This window comes from Anthonomus grandis, chromosome 1 (genome assembly GCF_022605725.1).
Source record: "Anthonomus grandis grandis chromosome 1, icAntGran1.3, whole genome shotgun sequence".
Lineage (NCBI taxonomy): Eukaryota > Metazoa > Arthropoda > Insecta > Coleoptera > Curculionidae > Anthonomus > Anthonomus grandis.
Window position 1 is genome coordinate 39,814,801 of NC_065546.1, and position 24,434 is coordinate 39,839,234.

General features: G+C 32.9%; 1 protein-coding gene across 1 annotated transcript in view; it reads left to right on the forward strand.

Moving 5' to 3' along the window:
* Nucleotides 1-13,537: 13,537 nt before the first annotated feature.
* Nucleotides 13,538-24,434, forward strand: part of LOC126750239 (cGMP-dependent protein kinase, isozyme 1-like) — an 88,596-nt gene continuing 77,699 nt past the window's right edge. The window contains exon 1 of the mRNA XM_050459789.1: nt 13,538-13,585. Within this exon, the coding sequence (XP_050315746.1) occupies nt 13,553-13,585 (33 nt within the window). The 5' untranslated portion in view covers nt 13,538-13,552. The remainder of the gene's footprint in view (nt 13,586-24,434) is intronic.

Consider the following 24,434-nt stretch of genomic DNA (forward strand, 5'->3'; position numbering starts at 1 on the left):
GCCTGGATAAACGAGATACCGGGAAAATAAGGATCGCCGCGAGCCCGCTATTTTCGATGAATTTACGAGTTTTTGGCCGCGGGCCCATTATTATTCGCCATTTAGTTCGCTGGATTGCCTTTGGTTTACCGTTAAGTCTGGATTAAGTTTTTTAGGAAAATTAACTTTTTATTTCCTGGGATTTTTCAGTTTCAAGCAAATACATAAAAAAATATTATAAAAACGGTAAAGAAGCTTTAAAAAGGGAATTACGGCTCAAAATGTCCCTATTACAAAGCATAAAATAAAAAAATCATCATTTAGATTAAAAAAAACCTGTAGAGTTTTGTACTCATACAGGGTGTTTCACTAAGCATGGATCACGGGTGTATTTCTGGAATTGACAATCACTATCTTACACATTATAAAAGTGTTTTTTTTACATTATAAAAAAATTACTAAATATTATTTAATAATTTTAAGTAATTATTACTAAATATTACTATTATAGAAAATCTTACCTTAAAAATAAGTTTTACAACTCAACATTTCCAACAACACATTTCCAAAGAAAAATGGGCTGAACTGCAAAAACTTAATCCTAAGTCTAATAATAATGATAATAACATTCCATCGGCTTTATCTGAAGATCTCAAAAAAATAAATTAATTTTTTATTAATCAATCAAACTCTACATGCCCTTTAGACAATACCTTAATTCAGACCTACAATACCCATTGTTAAGAAAATTTGCTACTTTAAATAATATTTAAGTTTAATACATTTTTGACCGTACGAAAACTCCTTCTTCTTGCGAAAAGAGCTAGACGGTTTTCCGAGTATCTTCTTCCCGGCTTGAAAAATAATATTTTGTACGTATTTGGTTAGTTAGTTAAGTTTTGGTTGTCGATTAGTATTCGTTGCGATGACATAAGTTTAAGTCCGTGGCCGTCGTTTATTGTAACGATATTTTATATCAGCAGAATTTACCATTTTATGTGTTTAATACCGTGATAAATGTTAATTGAACCAGTGATGTACAGTCTGTGTTTTTAACGAAATAAAAATCCGATTAAGATAAATTTGAGTCGCTTTTATTTCAAACATTTTTGGTCTTCGAGCTCGGATTTTTGGTTTTTGGGTCCTTCCATGTGAACTTTTAGTGTTTTCGTGCATGGTGTTGCACGATTGGTTCTTGGATAAAACGGTATAAATTGGTAAACACAATTTGGGGATTGGAAAGTGAATTTGATGTGTGAATTCCAGTGTGGACTTTCCAATCGTAAATAGTCAGGCCCGGACTTGGAATTTGTTTAATTTGGGAATTTGTCTATTGTGAGAGGCAAGTTACAAATAGCTGGCTTATTAAGCGTTTTGCTGTGGATACTAAACGCGCTGTGAAGAGCTGTACGCTATTTGAAGGGTTTATTTGTGGGAACCCAGGAGGTGTTGGTAGCTGGTGCTGGTGGCCTTATTCCTTATTGTGTGGGCTCTTAAGCGGCAAGTGGCTTAAAAAAGTGGACTTTTTTGGACAGTGCTTCGTAGTGTGGAGTGCGGCAAGTAAAATTTGGTGAAAAATAGTAAAGAACAGGTAACATAGGTTAAGAATTTTGTGGCTTCTATATTACTATAAATTTTGTTGCATATTTGTGTTTGCGTTACGTATTAGGATACAGGGCTTTTATATAAAATTGTACAATGGAGGAAGAGCTTAAATTGTTAATTAAAAAGCGAGGGGCTGTGAAGGGGCGAATCACTCTTTTCAGAAAATATTTGGCAGAAATTGAGGATAAAGTTTCTAATTTGGGGGAAAATGAGCTTTTAGATGAAACCCTTTTTATAGAGTTAGAAACTAGATGTAATAAAATTGAGGAAATCTTTGGGGAGTTTGAGGGTTATCAAACTGAGATAGAATTAAATTCTAATGAAGAAGATTTTGAATTGAGGCTTAGTGAGAGGGATGCTTTTGAAAATGATTATTTTAAAGCGGTGAGTAGGGCAAAAAAGATATTAAAATCTCGTAAGGACGGAGATAATAAAAGCGATATTTCGAGTGTATCTGAGGCACCCTCAAACATGAATTCTGGGGCAAGTTTAAATGTGAACAACGCGGTTCGCAATGTGGTTACGGAAAATCTTTCAAATAGTGTTAAATTACCGTTAATTTATATTCCAACTTTTGATGGGTCTTATAATAAATGGCTGAAATTTAAAGACACATTTGAGAGTTTAATCCATAAAAATCAAGGTATAAGTGAAGTACAGAAATTTCATTATTTGAGGGCGCAGTTATTGGGGTCTGCTAAGCAAGTAATCGAATCTATTGAGTTTAGCGCCGTAAATTACAACATAGCGTGGGAGTCATTATGTAAAAGATTCAATAATAAAAGAATACTTATCCAAAACCACATTTCGGGAATTTTTGAGGTTTCTCCTTTGCGACATGAGTCTTCTGAGGGCTTGAGAAACTTGTGTGATACGGTGTCGAAACATTTGCGGGCATTAGAAAATTTGGGTAGACCGGTGCAATCTTGGGATGATTTAATAATTCATCATTTAGCCTCTAAGTTAGATCGTATTAGTTTAAAAGAGTGGGAGAGCCTTAAGGTTAAAAATGAAACTCCTTTGTTGTCAGATTTTAAAGAGTTTATTAAAGGTAGGGCTGATCTGTTGGAAACTCTAGAACATTCTAGGAGTCCCAAGGTAGAGAAAGATCACATTTCAGGTAACTGGCGTAAACCCAAGGAACAAAAGGCATTTTTAAGCGTTGGTAAGAAGTGTCCAGTGTGTAAAGACCTTCACGAACTGGTAAATTGCAAAAGGTTTTTGAATTTCCCTGTTCCAATTCGAGTTAGTATTGTAAAAAGAAATAGGCTTTGTATGTGCTGCTTTTCCTCTAATCATTTTAGTATGAAGTGTACTGCACCTAAGTGTGCAAAATGTAGTATGGATCATCATACATTATTACACTACTCTAGGGCCTCCTTAGAGGGGAGTAGTGCTCAGGTAAATAAGGGCCAGGAAGTTGTTGTTAGTACTACGAGTGGAGGTACAGAGCAGACTAGTATCACTATGTCTACGAGTAGCGGTAAAAATTGTGGGTATCGCGGCCAACAGGTTTTGCTCTCAACAGCGGTGGTCAAGGTTAAGGATGTCTATGGTGAACTACATGAATGCAGGGCTTTATTGGATTCGGGTTCGATGAGCAACTTTCTGACGGAAAAGATGTATAACAGGTTAGGGTTGCAGGGTAAACCAGTCGACGTTTCTGTGGTAGGGATTAGTCAAAGCGCATGCAATGTAAAAAAAAGGTGTGAGGTTGAATTTTTGTCTAGTTTGGGTAACTTTAAGGCTTCAATCTCATGTTTAATAATTCCGAGCATAAGTGAGGAACTTCCACTTTATGAGGTCAATTTGAAGGCACTGAATATCCCTGGAAATATTCAGCTGGCAAATCCAGGCTTCCATATCCCAGAAGAGATTGATATGCTGATTGGGGCTGGATTTTTTTGGAAACTCGTGCGAGATGGGCAAATATCGTTGGGCAATGGTATGCCATGCCTCCAAAATACATGTTTGGGTTGGATTATTTCTGGAGAGTTCCAAAATAATATATCTGGTGGGAAAAATTCTAAAACTATTTGTAATTTTGCAATGGATTTGGATGTGCAAAATCAGTTGCAAAAGTTTTGGCAATGGGAGGAGCCAGGAATGGCAAAAAATGAGAATTTGTCTTCTGAGGAGGTAATGTGTGAAAATTTATTTGTTTCTACAACTTCTCGTGGTGAGGATGGTCGATTTGTGGTGACTATTCCTTTGAAAGATTCTGTAGATAAACTTGGAGATTCAAGGCAGATGGCTTTGCAAAGATTATTTTCCTTAGAAAGAAGGTTTCAAAAAAGTGAGTCGTTGCGTAAGCAATATGGCGAATATATGGCCGAATATGAAAGAGTGGGCCACATGACTAAGACTAGTGATTTTCAGGAGGATGAGGTGTCTTTCTTTCTTCCACATCATGGAGTGATTAAAGAGGACAGCTCTACAACAAAATTAAGAGTTGTGTATGATGGGTCGGCACAGTCAAGCAGTGGCGTCTCCATTAATGACTTACAATACATTGGACCTAAAATACAGGATAATCTGTTGTCGATTCTGTTACGATTTAGGCAAAACAAGGTGGCATTTTGCGCAGATATTGCGAAAATGTACAGGCAGATTTGGTTGAGGGATGATCAGAGGTCATTACAAAGGGTCTTGTGGCGAAATGATCCATCTGAAGAGGTTGAGATCTATGATTTAAACACGGTGGTTTTTAGTTTAACATCTAGCCCTTTTTTAGCCGTCAGGTGTCTAAAGCAGCTTGCGTTGGACTACCAGGCAAGTCATCCGAATGCTTGTAGAATGATTAATGCTGATTTTTACGTGGATGATCTTATTTCCGGTTCGTCATCTCTAGAAGAGGCAATAGAGGTGTGTAAAGAGACTTCTAGTATTTTAATATCAGCAGGTTTCGAGTTAAGAAAGTTTTGCTCCAATAACAAGGTTTTTTTGAGTCAGATGGGTCCAGATAATCCAGATATAGAAAGGCATAATGTTGTGTTGGATCTAGGTGAAGGTGAAAAAACCAAAACATTAGGACTATTTTGGAACTGTTCTTTAGACGTTTTTACGTATAAAATTGGATCTTCGTTGAATAATGATGTGATAAGTAAAAGAAAAATACTCTCTGACATCGCTCAGATATTTGACCCGTTGGGTTTGCTAAGTGCTAGTATCATAATTCCTAAAATCATCTTACAGAAACTGTGGTTGCTTAAATTGTCGTGGGATGATGAAATTCCAATAGAGTTAAGGAATGAGTGGTTAAGGTTTAAAAGTGAAATGTTGGAATTTAATAGTCTTTTAATTCCCAGATTTGTGTCATGTGAAAATCCAAAAAGAATGGAATTACATGGGTTTCCTGATGCAAGTCAAAATGCATTTGGGGCTTGCGTCTATATCAGAATCGTTGACAGTTTAGGTTGTTTGCAGGTTAAATTACTATGTGCTAAAAGTAGAGTGGCACCAATAAAGGCTTTAACTATACCAAAATTGGAACTGTCAGCTGCATTATTACTCTCAAAACTGGTTCAGGAGGTTTTAGAATCAAAGGTGCTACATTTTGATGAAATGATTTTATGGTGTGATTCAACTGTAGTGTTAAGTTGGATTAGGTCGCCGGCAAATCAGTTTAATCAGTTCGTATCAAATCGAGTGGCTCAGATACAAACTTTGGTAGATTGTGACAAATGGCGATATGTAAAATCTGAAGATAACCCAGCTGATCTGGTGTCCAGGGGTGTCTTTCCATCTAAGTTAAAAAACAACAAGATGTGGTTTAATGGTCCTGATTGGTTGGGACAGTTGGAATATTTTGTTAAAGATGTAGAAATTGTGAGTTTGGATAAACTTCCAGAAACCAGAAAAAAGATCAAGGCTCATGTTTGTGTTGAGAATATTCCCTTTGAGCTACTTAATAAGGTTTCAGATTTTGATAAATTAAAGAGGATTTTTGCTTGGTGTAAAAGATTTGTGGATAACTGTAGGAGCAATAAACTTGGGAAATTGCGTCGTTTTGGAGAGTTATCTGTGGACGAATTAAGAAATTCTGAGAGGGAATTAGTGAAAATTGCTCAAAGTGAAAGTTTTTCTAAGGAGTTGGCTGTTCTAAAGAAAGGTCAATTCATAAAAAAAGGTAAATTGTCAGGGTTAAATGCTTTTCTTGACAAAGATGGTATTTTGAGAGTCGGTGGTAGGTTGATGTTGTCAGGTTTTGAGTATGACAAGAAGTTTCCTGCCCTATTAAGTAGTAAACATATTTTATCCAGGCTAATTGTGAGGCACGAACATAAAATATTGCTACATGCTGGTCCTCAGATGGTATTGAGCTCCATAAGAGAAAGGTATTGGCCTATTGGGGGGAGAAATTTAATAAAGAAAATAATTTACGAGTGTGTGGTATGTGCGCGAGTTAAGCCGTTATCTCTTGGAATTCAAATGGGAAATCTTCCAAAATCACGTTTAACGATTCAGCCTCCTTTTAATATTACAGGGGTGGACTTTGCGGGGCCGTTTAATCTAAAGATTGCACAAGGTCGCGGTAATAGATTATATAAGGGTTATATATGTTTATTTGTGTGTTTCACGACACGTGCCATACACTTAGAAGTTGTCACAAGTTTGTCAACAGAGGCTTTTATAGCCACACTTAGAAGGTTTGTCTCGCGTAGGGGAAAACTAAGTGAAATTCACTCTGACAATGGTAAAAACTTTTTGGGAGCCTCTTCAAAATTAAAAGAATTTGGTCATTTTTTAGAGGATTATCAATCTAAATTGGAAGGGTTGGTCAAAGATGAGGGTATAGAATGGCATTTCATTCCTGCCTACTCGCCTCATTTTGGAGGCCTTTGGGAGGCAGGCGTCAAAACTGTCAAATATCATTTAAAAAGGGTGGTTGGCAATCATAATTTAAGTTATGAAGACTTTACAACGATTTTGTGTCAAATAGAGGCCATTGTCAATTCACGTCCTTTAACTCCGATGTCATCTGATCCTCGCGATCTGGATGTAATTACCCCTGCGCATTTTTTAATAGGTAGGCGGCTTACCTCGGTACCTGATAAGAACTTACTTAGTGTTAGTGAAAACAGGTTAGCGCGTTTTGAAAAGCTGCAACAAATGCAGCAGAGCTTTTGGTCTAGGTGGTGTAAGGAATATGTGGCTGAACTTCAAAATCGTGTCAAGTGGAAGCACAGTAAGGACAAGTTAAAGGAGGGTGACTTGGTTTTGATCAAGGAGGACAATATTCCACCTTTGGATTGGCGAATGGGACGGGTATTACGACTTTATCCAGGTGTCGATGGAACCAGTCGTGTTGCAACTCTTAAAACTTTACGTGGTGAAGTTACTCGTTCTTTTTCTAAGTTGTGTCCGCTTCCAATCGAAGCAGATATTAAATAACGGGTGCGTGTTGTTTGTGTAATGTGTTAATTTTAATTTAATTACGTTTAGTTAGGTTTACAGTTGTTTTGAGACTATGTTAGTATATGTCAACATAGTCATGTTTGTAACTGTTTTATGTAAGAAGAAAGTAAGATATGTTAGGTGTTAGGGTTTATTATCTTACAAGTATTTTGTGGTTTGTTGAAAGTCTGGATTCTTTCAAGGCGGGGGGAATGTTAAGAAAATTTGCTACTTTAAATAATATTTAAGTTTAATACATTTTTGACCGTACGAAAACTCCTTCTTCTTGCGAAAAGAGCTAGACGGTTTTCCGAGTATCTTCTTCCCGGCTTGAAAAATAATATTTTGTACGTATTTGGTTAGTTAGTTAAGTTTTGGTTGTCGATTAGTATTCGTTGCGATGACATAAGTTTAAGTCCGTGGCCGTCGTTTATTGTAACGATATTTTATATCAGCAGAATTTACCATTTTATGTGTTTAATACCGTGATAAATGTTAATTGAACCAGTGATGTACAGTCTGTGTTTTTAACGAAATAAAAATCCGATTAAGATAAATTTGAGTCGCTTTTATTTCAAACACCCATGTTATGAACCAGTGGCCGAGGCTGACGTAACTAAATTAATATTTGATATTAAAAGTAAGACAGTTAATAGTGATTTAATTAACTCTGTTTTTATTCAACTATGTTGCCCTCATATCATTCCTTACATTACTCATATTATTAATGTATGCATTGAAACTGCTTAATTTCCATACTGCTGGAAACATGCTTACGTAATTCCTTTGCCTAAGGTCCCTAAGCCTTCCGATCTGATTCACCTTCGTTCTATACGCATTCTTCCTGCGTTATCAAAGATTTTCGAGAAAATAATTGAGAAACAAATTAGATTATTTACTTCAAAATTTAATGTTATTCCTCCCGAGCAATCTGGTTTCCATCTGGGTTTTGGGTGTTCCTCCGCAATGGCAGATGTCACGGATGACAAATCAGTCGATGATGGAAAGATTAATGCTCTTGTCTTGCTAGATTATAGCAAGGCTTTTGATACGTTAAATCACCATGTTCTTATAGCAATTCTTAATTTCATTGGATTTAGTATGTCAGCTATTGAGCTAATAAAATCATATCTAACAAGTTACAGGTAGTCACATATCGCATACCACAGAAAAGTATATTGAGACTATTGCTCTATACGATCTATACATCCAACTGTATTAATGACCTTAAATTTTGTAACTAACACCTTTATGCGGATGAAACTCAATTATATTATTAATTTTTTCTAAATAAACTAGATAGTGCTAATGAGCGCATAAATCTTGACCTAAAGAGTATTGCATTAACTTCTGCCAAACACCAACTGAAATTTAACCCTTTAAAGTCGAAATTTATCTTATTTGGTAATAATGTCTCAAGAAAAGCCCTCCAAGAACGCTTGAATCTCCAAAACTACAATGTTATTCCTTGTGTGACTCGTGCGAAAAGTTTAGGTTTGTATATTGACAGCGATTTGCGGTTCCGGGATCACATTACTCAAAAGTTAAAAAATGCCTACTCAACGCTTCGCCTTATTTACTCTAGTCGTCATCTTCTGCAAAAGGACATACAAATTTTGTTATGCAAATCTCTAGTGCTAAGCAACTTTAACCATTGTGACGTTGTTTACGGGCCATGTTTTCATAATTTTGAAGTAAGACGTATTCAAAAAGTTCAAAATTCATGTTGACGTCAAATTTATGGAATCCGTAGGCATGAACATATTACACCTTTTTTACGCAGAGCAAAGTGACTAAATATGTACAATCGTAGAAAGATGCACACAAATGTTTTTTGTTTTAAAATTCTTAAAACTAAAACACCTAATATTTATTTAGGAAGCTTGAATTTAGATGTGCGCCGGTCGTCCTCTGCGTTATTTATTACCACTATAAATTTATTACCACAAACGTTACTTGAATCTTCATTAGTTACTTTTAAAAGAAACTTTTAATCTGTGAACAAATAGGCGACTCGCTAAAGTTGGTAGGTGATCTTTACTTCTTTGCTTATAACGAATATCCTATAAAACTTTACTATCTTATGATTTTAAATGATCTTGGCCGTTGATATATACCTTGCTCTCAGGTCACTTTTTACATATTTATTTTACTTCTTAATTTTTACTTTATTTTTTCTTCTTTAATTTTTTTCTTAATAATTTTACATTAATTATAAAAATTTAGAATGTCATATATACTGTTGCCCAATTTTGAGGGTTTGTAATTGATCATAAATTGTAATAACAATCGGTATACTTATATATTTTCCTACTGGAATGATTTGTTGTATTCTGGAATTTTAGGCCCATAAAATTTAGAGTATTATAATATTTAAGTTAGGTTGGGTTAGAAAGTAAGAGCTTACAAGCTAAAAATTGGTTTAATACTTAATTTCCGGCCTAAGCAATACCCTTAACTCTTTTGTTATAGGGCGTCTAAAGATCCTTTTAGAACAACTAATTTTTTTCTTTAATTTTAGATACATTAGCTACGTTTACAACGCGGTACTGAAATATTTAATACTTGGATCAAATGACGTCACGAGGACTATTTTTTCGGTGTATACGGCAGTGCACCAGCATTGGATACGCGAATTTGATGTTTTTTTTTCGGTGTGAACACCTAGGACCTATTTTGAAGTACCAAAATTTAATGACATTTTATTGGATGTTAGCTTACAAGGTTTTTATTTTTGCACACAACAATAAAGAAGAAAATACAGAGGATAAGCTTTTGAAAGCCTTGAAAAATAAATTATTAGTTTATTTTTCTTATCTTTAAACAATAACACTTTTAAAGATTTAGAGGTAAGTCCTATAATTCTTCGTCTAAACTCACTTCAAGTGACATTTTGATCCTAAAGATAATCCTGGACTAATTTAACCCTCAAAATAAATCCTTGTAAACAGGGCTGTACTAAATAAAAATAGACATTCATTAACACACAGTCAAATCATTTGATCTATGTACCTAATAGATCCGCGCGTTGTAAAGGTAGCTATTTACTCTAGTTCTAGTACATATATATTTATTATATGAGTGGAAAATAAACTTAGACATTCAACGACACTTAAATGTAAAAAAATCGTAAGTTTTTAAAGTAGTTTCAACGTAAGAGCACTTAATAATCGATTTTTCAAAAGAATTAATTTTATGCAAAATAATTTTATACTTAAATACTTTTCGATGTAATAAATATTATAATATATTTTTCAATATAATAAATAAGGTTCAATGCTTTTAATTGAACCTTAATTATTACTTTTATTGTGTGCGAAAAAAATATGGCGTATGAGTATACTCAATATACTCAAATATTTAATCAACTACTATACCATGTATGATTTTATTCGTGTTTTTGTCTATCCCTTAGAGAGACATTATGTTTTTAAGAAATTGGAACTCATCTTTCAAGTTTTCTAGGCTGTTTGTTCTTTTGGACGACGTAAAATTTTATTTTTAACTAACAAAGTAATTTTTTAAACATTATCCAGACATTTGACGTTTAATTTTCATCTTATCTATAAATTTGATATGGTACTTAAAAGCTAAATTTTAAAAATATTTTTTTGGAAATTATTGACCTCCAAAATACCACTGATATTTTTAATTATTGATTAGTACTATATTGATTAGTATACCGGGTAGGCCATCGAAAACATATCGCAAGGCATAACTGCTAGGGACATTTTTTCTAAGAAAAACCCAAAAATACGTTAATTTTATTTGTAAGGGGGACAACTTTTGCCCCAAAAATGATTACAAAATCTTCAACCCGGTAAGTGAGGGTGTTATCCCTTAAATTTTTTTAAATAAGAATGGGGGTTTAATGACACCTTATTAAAAAGTGCAATTAATACCCGATACGTTGCTGCTTATTTTTTAAAAATCGGTCAACTCGTTTAGAAAATATGAAGGATTAAAATTTAAAACATATTTTTTTTATAAAACGCATAAATTAAATATATTAAAAAAAACTGATCGAATTAGTCAAGCAAATGCTGAAAATGTTGCTCGCCAACCTCCATACAGTAATTCAAATTATCTTCAAACTGTTCTCGAACATTCTGAAGAACTTGCGGGGTCGACCTATCCACCGCCCTGGAAAGAAATTGTTTAAATATTGGCGCACATTTTGAGAGTAATGTGGAGGTGCAGCGTCTTGGTGAAAAAACAATTCCTCTTCAACGTATCCAGGATTGTTCTCTTTGATGGCTATTAGGGTTGGGTCTATAGTATTTTCCAGTAAATCCGAGTGCATATCGCCTGTTAATTTTCCTGGAAGAAAGAAAGGACCTACAATAGAATTTCCATAAATACCAGCCCACACATTCAATTTCTGAGGGATTTGTTGTGTGCACCTCGTGAACAACCTTGGGGTTGCTCTCAGACCAATAACAACAGTTGTGCCGATTAACTACACCATTCAAAAAAAGGGTACACTCATCTGAAAAACACACATTAAATAGGAAATTGTTATTATTCGCCGCTCGTTTACTAATAAGTTCACAAAATTTCAAGCGATAATCAAAATCACCCTCGTGTAGTTCTTGTACCAACCGAATTTTGTACAGGTGGAACTTGTATTTTTTAATATTCTTCGGACCCTTGTACGACTCATGTCGGTCTCATTAGCTAATTTTAATGTCCTCAGTATATTATCAATGGCAACTTAGCCCACTGCCAATACCTCCATAGCTTCGTTTACTACAGGATTTTCATGTTGCTTCTTTTTATTCGTAACGGAACCTGTTTCCCGAAACTTTGCTACTAACTTGCGAACAATTTTGCCAGAAAGCTATTTGTCAGAATGGAGTTCATTAAATATCTACGCAACCCGATTTCCACATTCATAATTTTTAAGACAAAGTTTGATTATTTCTACTTTTTCTGCAACTACATCATAATTGTTAAAAAGGTTAATGAGAAATTTTAACGCTCTAGTCACGGAACAGCTATCTAGCAACTAGCATACCTGGTAGTTAAACCTTAATAAACGCTAAAATTAGCCAAAACCATCTATAACACAAAAACAGTAAATTGGTCAAAGAAATTTATTCTTATCATTATAATTTAATATTCCAATACATTTTTAAATAAATTCGATTTACTTATTTGCATTTTTAACTAAAATGCTTTGTTGGTATGTTAGAATTCAATATTTTCGAAACGAGTTCACCGATTTTCAAAAAGTAAGCAAAATCTGTATTGCTGTGACGAATTCATAATGAGTTACCTATTTTATTGGGTATTATGTCACTTATAGCAAAAATCAAGTTAGAAATTACTATCTCACACGATCAAAAATTGAAAAGAAGAAGAAAATAGACTTATTCACATATTTAAAAGAAATATGAACTCAAATTTATAATGATACCGTTCGATATACTTAATTTAATTAAAGTTTTAATAAGTTTTCAAATACAATCATTAATTTATTATAATAGATTTTTTTATAAACCTATATAAATTGAGTGCTTTGAGTTTTTTGAAAAAAAAATCCCTAGCAGTTATGCCTTGCGGTACGTTTTCGATGACCCACCCTGTATTTATATGTACGTATGTATTTTAATAAAAAGATACATTTTTTTTATAAAATCTTTAAAAAAATTCTATATCAAAAATAATTTTAAAAAGTAAAAAAATATGGAATATTTTTGGTTATTTCGTAACTCCTTGGAATTAAAAAAAATACAAGGAAGTAAATTGCAAATACTGCAATACAATTTATATTATTAATTTTCCTTCATTTAAATCAAATCATTCCAATCTCTGGCGAGTTGTGCACCCCCTTTGCGATGGCCATGAAATTGACGCCTTAAGACATTCATTTGCTACATGGAATCAAGTTAAATCACATTTTTAATTTGTATTATTGCTTAATAAATCCCAAAATGAAATGTTTCTTATGTCTTCGATCCTTCAGGTCATTTCTCTTTCAGAGGTTTAAAAAAGAGAAAAATCATATTTATTTTCTTTATATCAAATGAAATGCGTCTCTTTGTTAGTAAATTATTTTTTCTGCATAAAACTAATATGATTTTATTAAAGTCCTTAAATAATATTGCATTCCATAATATCTAAAAGTAACAACATTTGTTTTATCGTTTGTTCTTAATTAATTTCCAAAAAATGTCTCTTAACTTCAACTAAAAAAAATATTTTTTGTAATTTATTTTCCTAAAAGTGAAAAGCTGAATCAAATTACATTTCCTGTCAAAATCCAAAAATACTCTTTATGCATATAAAATAAATTTTCAAAATCCTTCACCCCGCTTGCTTGCCAACAAGTAAATTGTTAAAAAAAAAGCAAAAAAAATCCTAAAAACGATTCGGTTATTGATCCCTTGATTTATCGGCAATTAGTTGACGGACGTATGCTGTTGTCTTTCGCGAAGTCAGTAAAAAAAAATTACAGATTTTTGGCACCCGAGGGTATTTTTTTAAATTTATTTTCGGGAGATGCTCGTAAATTTTTACTGATGGTTAGTGTTATTGTTGTTGTAATCCGGTTTCCAGGGGACTTGTTATGTCGTTTGATCTGGCCGATAAATTGTTTAGTGTAAGTATGCCAATGTAAAGTTTAAATCAGTGATTTATGATTATTATATCTGTATTTAGACTTATATTTTGATTCATTGGATACATTATTAGGTAAAAGTTTGGTCACATCTGTGGTCTATTTTTTCTTTGCCTAGTAGGTCTATTGTTGACTGTTTGTCTTGTATTTTTATTATTTTTCGAACAACAAATAGGCATGTTATTTGATAAGGTAAGTTATAAAAATGCTTTGATTTTGTTTACATTTTTTTAGTTCTCAAGAAACTTTTTTATAAATTAAATAATAAATTATGTAAAAAAAGGTTTTTCAATTGAAATAGCAATATCAATAATTCAATTATTTTAATTGGAAAATTCATTAACACAAATATAAAGAAATATATTTTTTTTGTATTTTCCTTTTAAAATATCAGGTTTTTCTAGTCAATTTAACATAGAATTTGCATTCTTTAGAGTGATTTAACTACCTTGTTTACTACTAGTAGTTACCTAATTATACATATATACAAAAAACTTATTTAATATTTTTTTTTGATTGATTGGCATTTTCTTTCTGAACTTTTACATAAAAGAAAAATATGTATATATAGATTCATTGAAGCATTATTTATATCATTTTTTTTTAAAGGGATGTCTTAAAAAATGCCTTCTATCATTTAAATATACACTACCGCTCAAAAGTATTTGCCCACCATGTATTCTTTTTAATATTTTAAATTAGATACAAAAATCTTATCTTTATACCTATATTACATACTAACTAGATGAGAATCTTAATTGGAACGCTCATATTGACTACTTAAAAAGTAAGATAATTCCCTTTACAGGAGCATTTTATAAATGTAAGCACTTCTTAAGTAACGCAGCTAAATATAAAATATATAATGCTTACTTTCTTTCAAACTTGCGGTACCTAATTCCAGTGTGGGGAACCTGTTGTAAGTACAATTTTCAAAGAGTTGAAATTTTGCAGAGTAAAGTACTCAAGATTTTATTTAATCTTGATTATTTTATGCATGCGGGGGACATATTTGAATTATTGAAAATCCACTCAATTAGTCACATACTTAAAATAGAACAAGCAAAATTAATATTTAAAATAATTAATAAGCTACAAAAATCAAATTACACTATTATTTATTCTAGTGAAATACATGCACATAATCTAAGAAACAACAATATTCGACTAAGTAGTGCTAGAACAAACATTGCCCTTAGAAACCCAATCAACGCAGCGACACAAACCTATAATGATCTGTCTTATGAAATAAAACAAGAAGTTTCTTATTATAAATTTATTAGAATGGTTAAGCAATCCTTACACTATTAACAAAGTTGCTAATATGTAATTCTATGGCCACATTGTTTCAATAACATATTTCTTTTAAATGTAACTTCGGTACCAATGCTAATATAAGCATTGCTTAGAAGTTTATTCATATATTGGACTTGTGTGTTTATTAAGTTTATGAAATAGGCAATATTATAAATATGTATTAAGAAAAAAAAATGTAAAAAAAATCAATTTTGTAACCAGATAATTGCTTTAATATATGAAGTGTTTTCAAAAAAAAAAAAAAAATATTTAGATTGTATCTCTTTTGTAAATTGCATATGCATATAGGTATGCTTAAACAGCATACCTATCACCTATGGTTCGTTAAAAAACACTGAGTATTAAAAAATAGTCTTGCAAATAACAATGTAGTGAAAATGTGCACTTCTTCTTAAAAACTAATCTGATTACAGCTCGTTTCCGATGAAATTTGAAACATTTAAAGGTGTTTAGTCTTCAAGAATTGATTTTGTGTAACATTGGTAAATAATTTCGCTTGCTTATTGACGATTGTCACCGTTTCTTTGCTGGTTTTTCAACATTCTTTAAAATGGCTAAAACAAAAGAGTAGGTAGAATCGGTAGAAACAAAAGGTATTATCATTGGACTTCATAAGGCTGAAAAGACTAACCGTCAAATATCGACGGATTTGGGAGTTCCAAGGCGGACTGTCGATTATAATGTTAGGAAATTCACCAGAGAAGGGACTATTAGCAACAAACCTCGATCGGGAAGGCCAAAGGCAATAAGTTCAAAGGAGGATTTAAATATTATAATTACAAGCAAACGCAAGAGACGCCTTACCGCCCCTGAAATCACAGCAAAAATCAACAAGGAGCGTAAAAAAGCGGTCAGTGTTTCGACAGTAAAACGGCGACTTTATAATGCTGGTCTTAAAGGACGTTTAGCTGTATCAAAACCGCTACTGAAGGATGTTAATAAGAAGAGAAGACTTGAGTGGGCCCAATCACACAAAGAATGGACCATTGATGACTGGAAGAAAGTTCTCTGGAGTGACGAGTCGAAATTCGAGGTTTTTGGAATGAAGAGGCGAGTTTTTGTTCGCCGTTATGCCAATGAAAGGATCGCTGAGAACTGTACGGTGGCCTCAGTTAAACACGGTGGTGGTTCGGTGATGGTGTGAGGTTGTTTCGGAGGATCTGCAGTGGGCGATCTAATTCGAATAGAGGGAATTCTTCGAAAAGAGGGTTACAAAACAATTTTAAGTAACAATGTACTTCCTTCTGGTACTCGAATAATTGGGGAAAACTTCATCTTTTAACATGACAATGAACCCAAGCACACGTCGAAATTATGCAAGCAATATTTAGGTCAATTACAAAGGCAACATCTTCTGAAAGTTATGGTATGGCCCCACAATCACCGGACCTCAATCCTGTGAGTGCAGTGCCGGTTTAACCAGGGGTCTTTTGGGTGCTATAGCACCGGGCGGTAAATCTTAGAAAATCTTAATTTTACCACAAAATTAGCTTCTCCCGCCTTTTATTATTAAATAATTAAATTTTAAAACCACAATCGAAAAAAGCGACAACTTATTTCAGAGATTACTATACTTCGCAGAACCCAGACCTATAAAAATTGTAAAAAATAAAAGGTAGGTATTTTATTAACTCAATTGCCTTATTTGCTAACAGACATCTATTATTAAAATCGTAAAGTGGAATATGAATGCGAAATTACGAGTTAAAGCACCGCCAATGCCCAGCCCTAGTTTCCTACTTGTACAGCTCCGCATTACTGCCTATGACAAGCGATAAAATTTAGCCGCCAATTATTTCAAAACAACAATTATTTGGCGGTGCAGTATAAAAAGAATTGGCGGTATAAATTGGTGATGTTAGAAAGTTTAGAATTATAGGTTTACTTTAAAATTACAGTAAGTTTGGTGTTTAGTTTAATCGGTGATATTATTCGGATAAGGATTTTTAACAGATTAAACGTCAATTAAATATGGTAAGTTATGATTTTAGTTGTTTTTTTCTTAATATCAAAAAAAAAAACTAGGAAATGGACGGACGAAAGTTATCTGGTTCGTATTGGCGCAAAAGAAAACTGGAAAAACAGCAAAAGGAAAAGAAAGCTTTAGAAAACACTCTTAAACTCATAAGTTTTTTTACACGGGGTAACACAGACGTAGACGAGAGCAGAAGTATATGCGAACCTCAACCTGGACCAAGTACGAGCACTAGCCTTGCAAATGAGATGAATACCCAAGAGACCGGTCTTGAGATGGAGCCACAGGAAAGTCTTTTGCAAAATAATACAGTTGGTGATAGTATTATAGGTAAGTATTTTTGGCGATTGCATATTGCTTTTACGCATAATTTCAGTTTAAAAAAAACCTTAAAGACAAAATCCTTTGTAAATATTTTAATTGTATTTGAATGGTATAGAAATTCATTCAAATGTATTTATTTGTAGATGCAAAAACAGACGATTGGACCGAATTTAAGGATCCGGCACTTTGGAAGGATGGTCAAAATTTTGTGCAAATTCTTTTGGATAACTGGACCGAACAAATTCTTGATAAAATTGACTTTTCAATGTCTAAAAGAAAACATGGGGACCAAAATAGGTATGCTATCAAGCAAATTTTTTATAAGAAGCTAGTTAACGGTGAAGTAGTTCAAAGAGATTGGGCAATTTATTCAGAAAGTACTGGAAATGTGTTTTGCTTATATTGTTGTTTATTTAGTAATAAACAAAACCAATTTAAAACCCGATTTTCCTCGTGGAATAAATGCATTGAGAGATTCGACGAACACAAGCGTTCCATTGGTCATCTAGATAGTTAAAATGTTTACACAAGCCGCCAATTAAAGCGAGGAAAAATTAACGATGAGTTGGAAAAACAAATAAGTTGCAAAAAGGATTATTGGGTCGAAGTATTAAGAAGAATTATAAGCGTGATTAAGTTTTTGGCCTCTAAAGAATTGGCATTTAGAGGAACTGATGAACGTTTTGGTGAAAAGCGCAATGGGAATTATTTGGGTTTATTGGAACTATTAGCAGAATATGATCCGTTTTTAAAAGACTATATAAATCGAATGGCAAATTTGGGCAAGGGTAAAACGTCATACCTATCCAAGGATATCTGTAATGAAGTCCTCACTATCATGGCGAATCGGGTTATTGAGGAAATTGCTAAACAAATTAAGGCGAATAAATATTTTTCAGTCAGTGTGGACTCAACACCCGATATATCACATCAGAATCAGCTAACAATAATTTTAAGGTATTGCAATAGTAAAGGGCTTCCATTTGAAAGGTTTATAGGATTCTATGATAACATTGGGCATGGGGCACAAGAGCTTGAGCAGTGCGTCATGGATATGCTAAAGACATTTAATTTGGACATTTAATTTGGACATTCAAAATTGCAGGGGTCAGTCATATGACAACGCAAGCAATATGAGTGGTCGATTTTCTGGATTGCAAGCGCGTATTAAGGCACATAATGAGTTAGCAATCTATGTTCCGTGTGCCGGACATTCTCTCAATTTAGTTGTTCAAAATGCTGCGGATTGCTGCTTCGAAGCAACATCTTTTTTTATGCTAGTTCAAGCTTCTTATACATTTTTTTCGGCTTCTACACATAGATGGAACTTGTTGTCTAGTACAATAAGAGATTCATCAGGCTCTGAGATATCGCTCATGCCAAAAAGGGTCAATACAACTCGTTGGTCTTCTCGCTTTGATGCCATAAAGGCGCTACAAAGTAGTTACAATTCAATAAAGACTTGTTTAAATAATATAGCAACAGATGTTAATGAGAAAAATATTGTAAGAGTCGAAGCAAGCTCGTTATACGAAAAACTTAATTTCTTGGAAAATGGGATAATCTTATCGTTTTGGTTGGATATTTTGCAAAGGGTTAACGATGTTAATAAAACTGTACAAAGAGAGAATTTGGACTTGTGTACAACTTCCCAACTTTTCTCGTCTTTAGTAGAATATTTTGATTTCTTACGTGATCGCTTTGACCATTATGAGAGCTTAGGAATGTTGTTAACAGAAAACGAAAATTATATTGAAAGGCGAAATATCAAACGAAAATTGCAATTAGGAGAAAAAAGTTCCGACGTAAATTTGAGCCAGAGAGATAAAATCCGCACGCAGTGTTTTTTTTAACAATCGATAATCTAAAATGATTTTATAACTGAAATTATTCGTCGGTCAGAAATATAACAAACATGTTCAAATACATTTGAATTTCTTTTAAAGCTAAAATTAATAGAAGATGAAAATATTATCACTGTAGCAACCAAATTAAAGGAAAAATACAGCTCCGATTTAGATGAATATTTTCCTCAAGAATGTGTTCATCTAAAAAAACTATTAAATTCTATATCAGAAATTAAATTACAAACTCCATTAGATTTAGTTCATGCATTATATGAGAATAAACTAATATCTACATTTCCCAATATCAATATTTGTTTACGCATTTTTTTTTCTATAATGGTCACAAATGCAAGAGGTGAACGATCGTTTTCTACTCTAAAGAGAGTTAAAACCTATTTACGAAACTCAATAGCGCAAGAAAATTTAAACTCTTTGGCAATTATTTCAATTAATAAAGATATTCTTGATGAAATAGATACATCTTCTATAATCGAAAAATTTGCGTCACTAAAAGCAAGAAAACAATCGTTTAAGTAATTTATATGCATTATTATATAAGTATATTTATGTGTAATTTATTTTTTACGTTCCTTTAAAACCAAAGAATCTGTTTTACTTTTTGTAGAAAGCTTAAGAGAGTTGAGTTTGTTTCTTTTGGGAGTTTTAGTTGTAAGAGAGTTTATGCTATAGAATCGTTTATTTTTATTTGTATTTGTATACTGGCGTTGACCTGATGTATTTTTTATTTGGTTTTTTGTAAAATTTGTCTGAACATTTTTTGAAATAAAAGTTTTTTCAAAAAAAAATTTTTTTTTTAACGAGTGGGGAGGGGGGAGGGCGCTGTATTTTTGTAGCACCGGACGGCAAACTACCTTAAACCGGCACTGATAGTTCTTGAGGCAAGAGATAGAGTGGGAGAAAGTAAGTAAATAAATTGATATGAAACTTCATGAAGTTTTACAAAGCACACTTCGTACTACTCTAGTGGAGGAACAAGAACAAGAAGGGTTATTGAATAGGTTATTGGAGGCTTCATATTATTTTGCCCACTATGTAGATTTCAACTAAGCAGGAAATAATCCTTTTAGCCTGTGCCAAACCTTAAAGTGGATGATTAAGCTAGAAGAAAAAGAAGTAACTACATAAAGCAGTAATTATATAAACTACATAAAAGAGAAACGATGTCATTGTTACCGCTAAACTTAAGCAATCCAAATTTTAATCAATCAAATAGAGTTCAGGGTTATGCTTTAAAAAATAATAAAAAACTTATAGACCTGGAAGGTCGTTCTTTTGCCCCAATAAACTAGATAAATTAAATTAGTTAAATTACTTAGTAGGCAAAGTACGTCTTGGTAGGTGCACACTACACAGATTTTTAACAAAAGCATTTTTCTACAGTTTTTCTTTATTTTAGTTGATGCTTTCGTTGAGAAAGGTATTATTAGTCAATCCTTTCTTACGCTATCAATTATAGGATACAACTGACAATGTCTTAGAAATTTTAACAAAAAACGACATTTGAAGGGCTGAGAAGCCATGGGGTATAAGTGTACTGAAGTCAGTTTTGAGAAAACTGAAATTAAAGTTAAATTGTTATAATCAAATGCAGGCAAAAGTATGGCAATTCAAACCAGTTTTGTTTTAATTGCTAGGGTTTAGACTATCATAATAAAGAAAAATAATATGCTTTTTAGTATTTTTCATATTGATTATTAGGTAATATTTGATAAAAGTCATCCTTTACTTCTCATTGGCTTCTCATAGAAATTAGGAGTTTAATAAAACATAGGATACAAATAAATTAGAAAAATGTATTTTTCCAATGAAAGGTGGCTTAACAAAATACTAACAGTTTGTATAAAAAAGTCATTTAAATACCACTTGCAGAACTATTCTGAGTCACTGCTATAAACATTGTCTTCATGTTCTGGATCCTCATTTTCATCATCGTCAGGATTGTGATGACCCTCTTGAACCGCTTCTTGCTGTTTCTGGATGTTCTGTCTTGTGTGCACCAAACGATTTCCCTCATAGTCTAATGATCTATAGAATTGGTGATGTACGGGAGGTACAAATGGTAGGAGGCCAACAAAGTCTTTGTACTTTGATGCTTTTATTTTCTTTTTATTTTGTTTAGGGATAAGAGAAGGCAAGGTTTTTGGAATCCCTCCAACATTTTTTGCAAGCATGTTGTACTCTAAAAATGGCATTTCTTTATTAAATGTACTTTTGTGAAACAAAGTGTAAGGACTTTCTTTTCTGAACTGCAGCCACTGCATGTTTCTAATAAAGTCCAGTGCAACGATATATTAGAATGGTCACCCGTCAAAACACCAGCATTCCACCTGCCAAACAATGTCATCCACCTTCTATTTACATTGTTTGAGAAGTAAAATACTGGTGTTTTGACGGGTGACCATTCTAATATATCGTTGCACTGGACTTTACCCTTAACAGCTTTCACAAAATGTTTGATTATGGCATCCAAAGTAAGGAAGTCTTCATCCAACATTTTCTTCACTAAGAACTTTTTGTTGTGGCTATAATATCCGCCCAGTCATTAGAAACGAAAACACCTCTTTTTGTGTTCCTCTTGGTATTTTCCACTTTACGAAAGTCTCGGTCACAATGATTATAAGAATGACCAGTAAGCAAAAATTTTAGGTCGACAATTTCAATCTGCGTTGTGTTTACAACATACAACCAAAATTTTACCGTAAGTTGGCTTTTATTTTGCCCACCACAATTATCACAGAAAGCAGTGAGGTGAGTGACTGTAGAGGGGAATGATTTGATGTACTGGATTAAACAGGATACCATTTCTTCGCATCCTCTTGATGCTTGCCCCTCATGCCAAATAAACATTAAACATTAAAATTATACGTCCATAATTGCCTTGCATAATACACTTTTGTACATGTTAATACCGGCGTGGCCAACATTTTTTGAAGATCAAAACATATAGCTTTATGGGCAAGATCATCTTTTACTTCTTTTTTAGCATTATCCATTTCTTTTTTAGCACTTTCAGCCTTACGTAGGTGGACTTCTTTAGCGATTGTTGCAGCTTGTTTAGCTTCCAGATCTCCATGCTCAATAGCTAATTTAAACTTGTCACAATTATTACAAGTGTCAGTATGTGCTCGATGGAAACTAAGATTGAAACATGTATTAAATATATGCCTATAGTAAGATAAAGTAACAGGTTCCTTTCCTTCACGCACAAAAGATTTTATAACAGTCATACAATCTTTTCAGATTTAAGTCAGCATTTAAATATTTTCGGTTTGGAGCTTGCTGTCTGGAATAGTGACTACTATATCTAGGGAATATAGCAATATGTTTTTTGACCAAATCAGTTTTCTCAACGGTAATTTTAATGGTTGGAACCTTTCGCCCTCTACGGTCTCGAGCTAGTATTCCCGTTCCAGATTCTTTCTTTTTAGCAATAATGTTGGTAACACGCTTATTTGACACATCTAATGTTTTAAAAAAAAATTCCTTGCAGACCCTTAGACCGCCTGATAAATATTGACAAGAATGGGACTTTCCACGTACAGTATTTTCTTTCTTCCTATGCGGATCTTCTATTATAATCGCAGAGTTCAAAAATGATGATTGCAATTCCCAATTCTCCAGACCCCAGTACTCATTAATAAATTCGTGGCGCTTTTCTTCGCTCATATTGTCGCAACATTTATAGCGGCATTCATGGTCGTATGCCTGAACTTTTCTTTCATTGTGTACTTTACCTTTACGGTCAGTGTACTTTTTACCTATTTTTCGTAGTCTTGAAGACTTCTGCCTTTTCCATTCCTCAGTCCGTCGTGTTTTTTTCTTACCAGAATGCTTCTGCCGCTTTGTAGGTGGTTCTTCTTCTGCTTTAGTTTCTTCCATTTGATCTGAAATTAAATTTTAATTATTTATTTAGATTAATTAATTATGCTGTGTATGTCAAAACTAAGCCTAATTTTTAATTATTACTCTAAAGTTTGTTATCAATAAAAAGTTGCCTATTAGAGAAAAAGAACGTTATAATGAAATCGGCTGATTAGTAATATTAATAATAACAATTAACTAAGGCCTACTCTTACCTTCTTCAGGACGGTTACTTGAACTAGTCCTGGAAGAATTATCTGCATCTGGGTTATAATCAGCGTCATAATCGCTATTATCTGAAAGTAGGACAACTGAATAAGATGGTTACGAGCTTTCAAATAATATTATTATCAACATACATTGAAACCTAACCTTAAAACCTCACCTAAACACACTAAATAACTCAAATTACAATAAATAACAATATTGGATTTGATAAAAAGTAGAACTTACCATTAGAAAGGCTAAAAGAACTATATTCTGACATTTTTTATCAAGTTTGATAGCCTCAACACGTAAACAATTTAAACACAACAATGCGTAAAAGAAAACAGCAGCTTTAGTAAACTAAATTATCAGCTATTTTTTAGAAGCCAATGGCTACAAGTGACTCGCGGCACATGTAGCCCTTGACTTCTAAAGTAAAAAGCACTTTTAAGCAGTAGTTTTTTTTTCGTCACTAGATGTTAGCACATGATAGAGTTCCACTTATCTCCCTGGGTCACGAACATTTTAAAGTGTTTAAGAGTAAGTTTCTGCATTTAACTCCATTATGAAAAATATGTGACTTGTACCCCTTGGCTTCTCAGCCCTTCATTTACAGAATAATATATAAATATGTTTGCTTATAAAAACAATAAGTTTATCCAGTATATAATGCTTTCACTTCAGCTCGAACCACGTTTAATAACTTTCTAGAAAATTAGAATAATAAACAACTATAAATTAAAAAAATCCCTCTGTATGAATAATGAATAATGTTGGCAAGTTAAATGTTGCATTTAATAAAGTTCTCTCACTTTGATACGTCAAATATAGTTTTTCTTGAAAGGCATTAACACTAAAGCCACAGAGAAGGAAACTAATGATATTTTTGAAATTACATCATTATTAGTTAATTATTAGAAAAAAGTAATGATGAAATACATTTTATGCATTTTTATTCTTTCACCAATCTATCAGGAAATGTCTATGTTATGGATTTTCTTGACACCTTGGTGAAGGTTATACATCAATATTATACCGTTGATTGAATATTTGGGTACCCAAATATTCAATCAACGATTATATCTATAAAATCTAGAGAATCTAATATTCATACTTGAATTGTACATATAAATATATAATATAGAAATAAATTATATGATATACCGTTTTTTTTTAAATTCTCCTTAATGTATTTTTTTTCAATTTTAATTATTACAACCGGATTATTTTTGATTTCTTAAATTGTACTTTTTTTATCATTAACATTTGATATTTTACT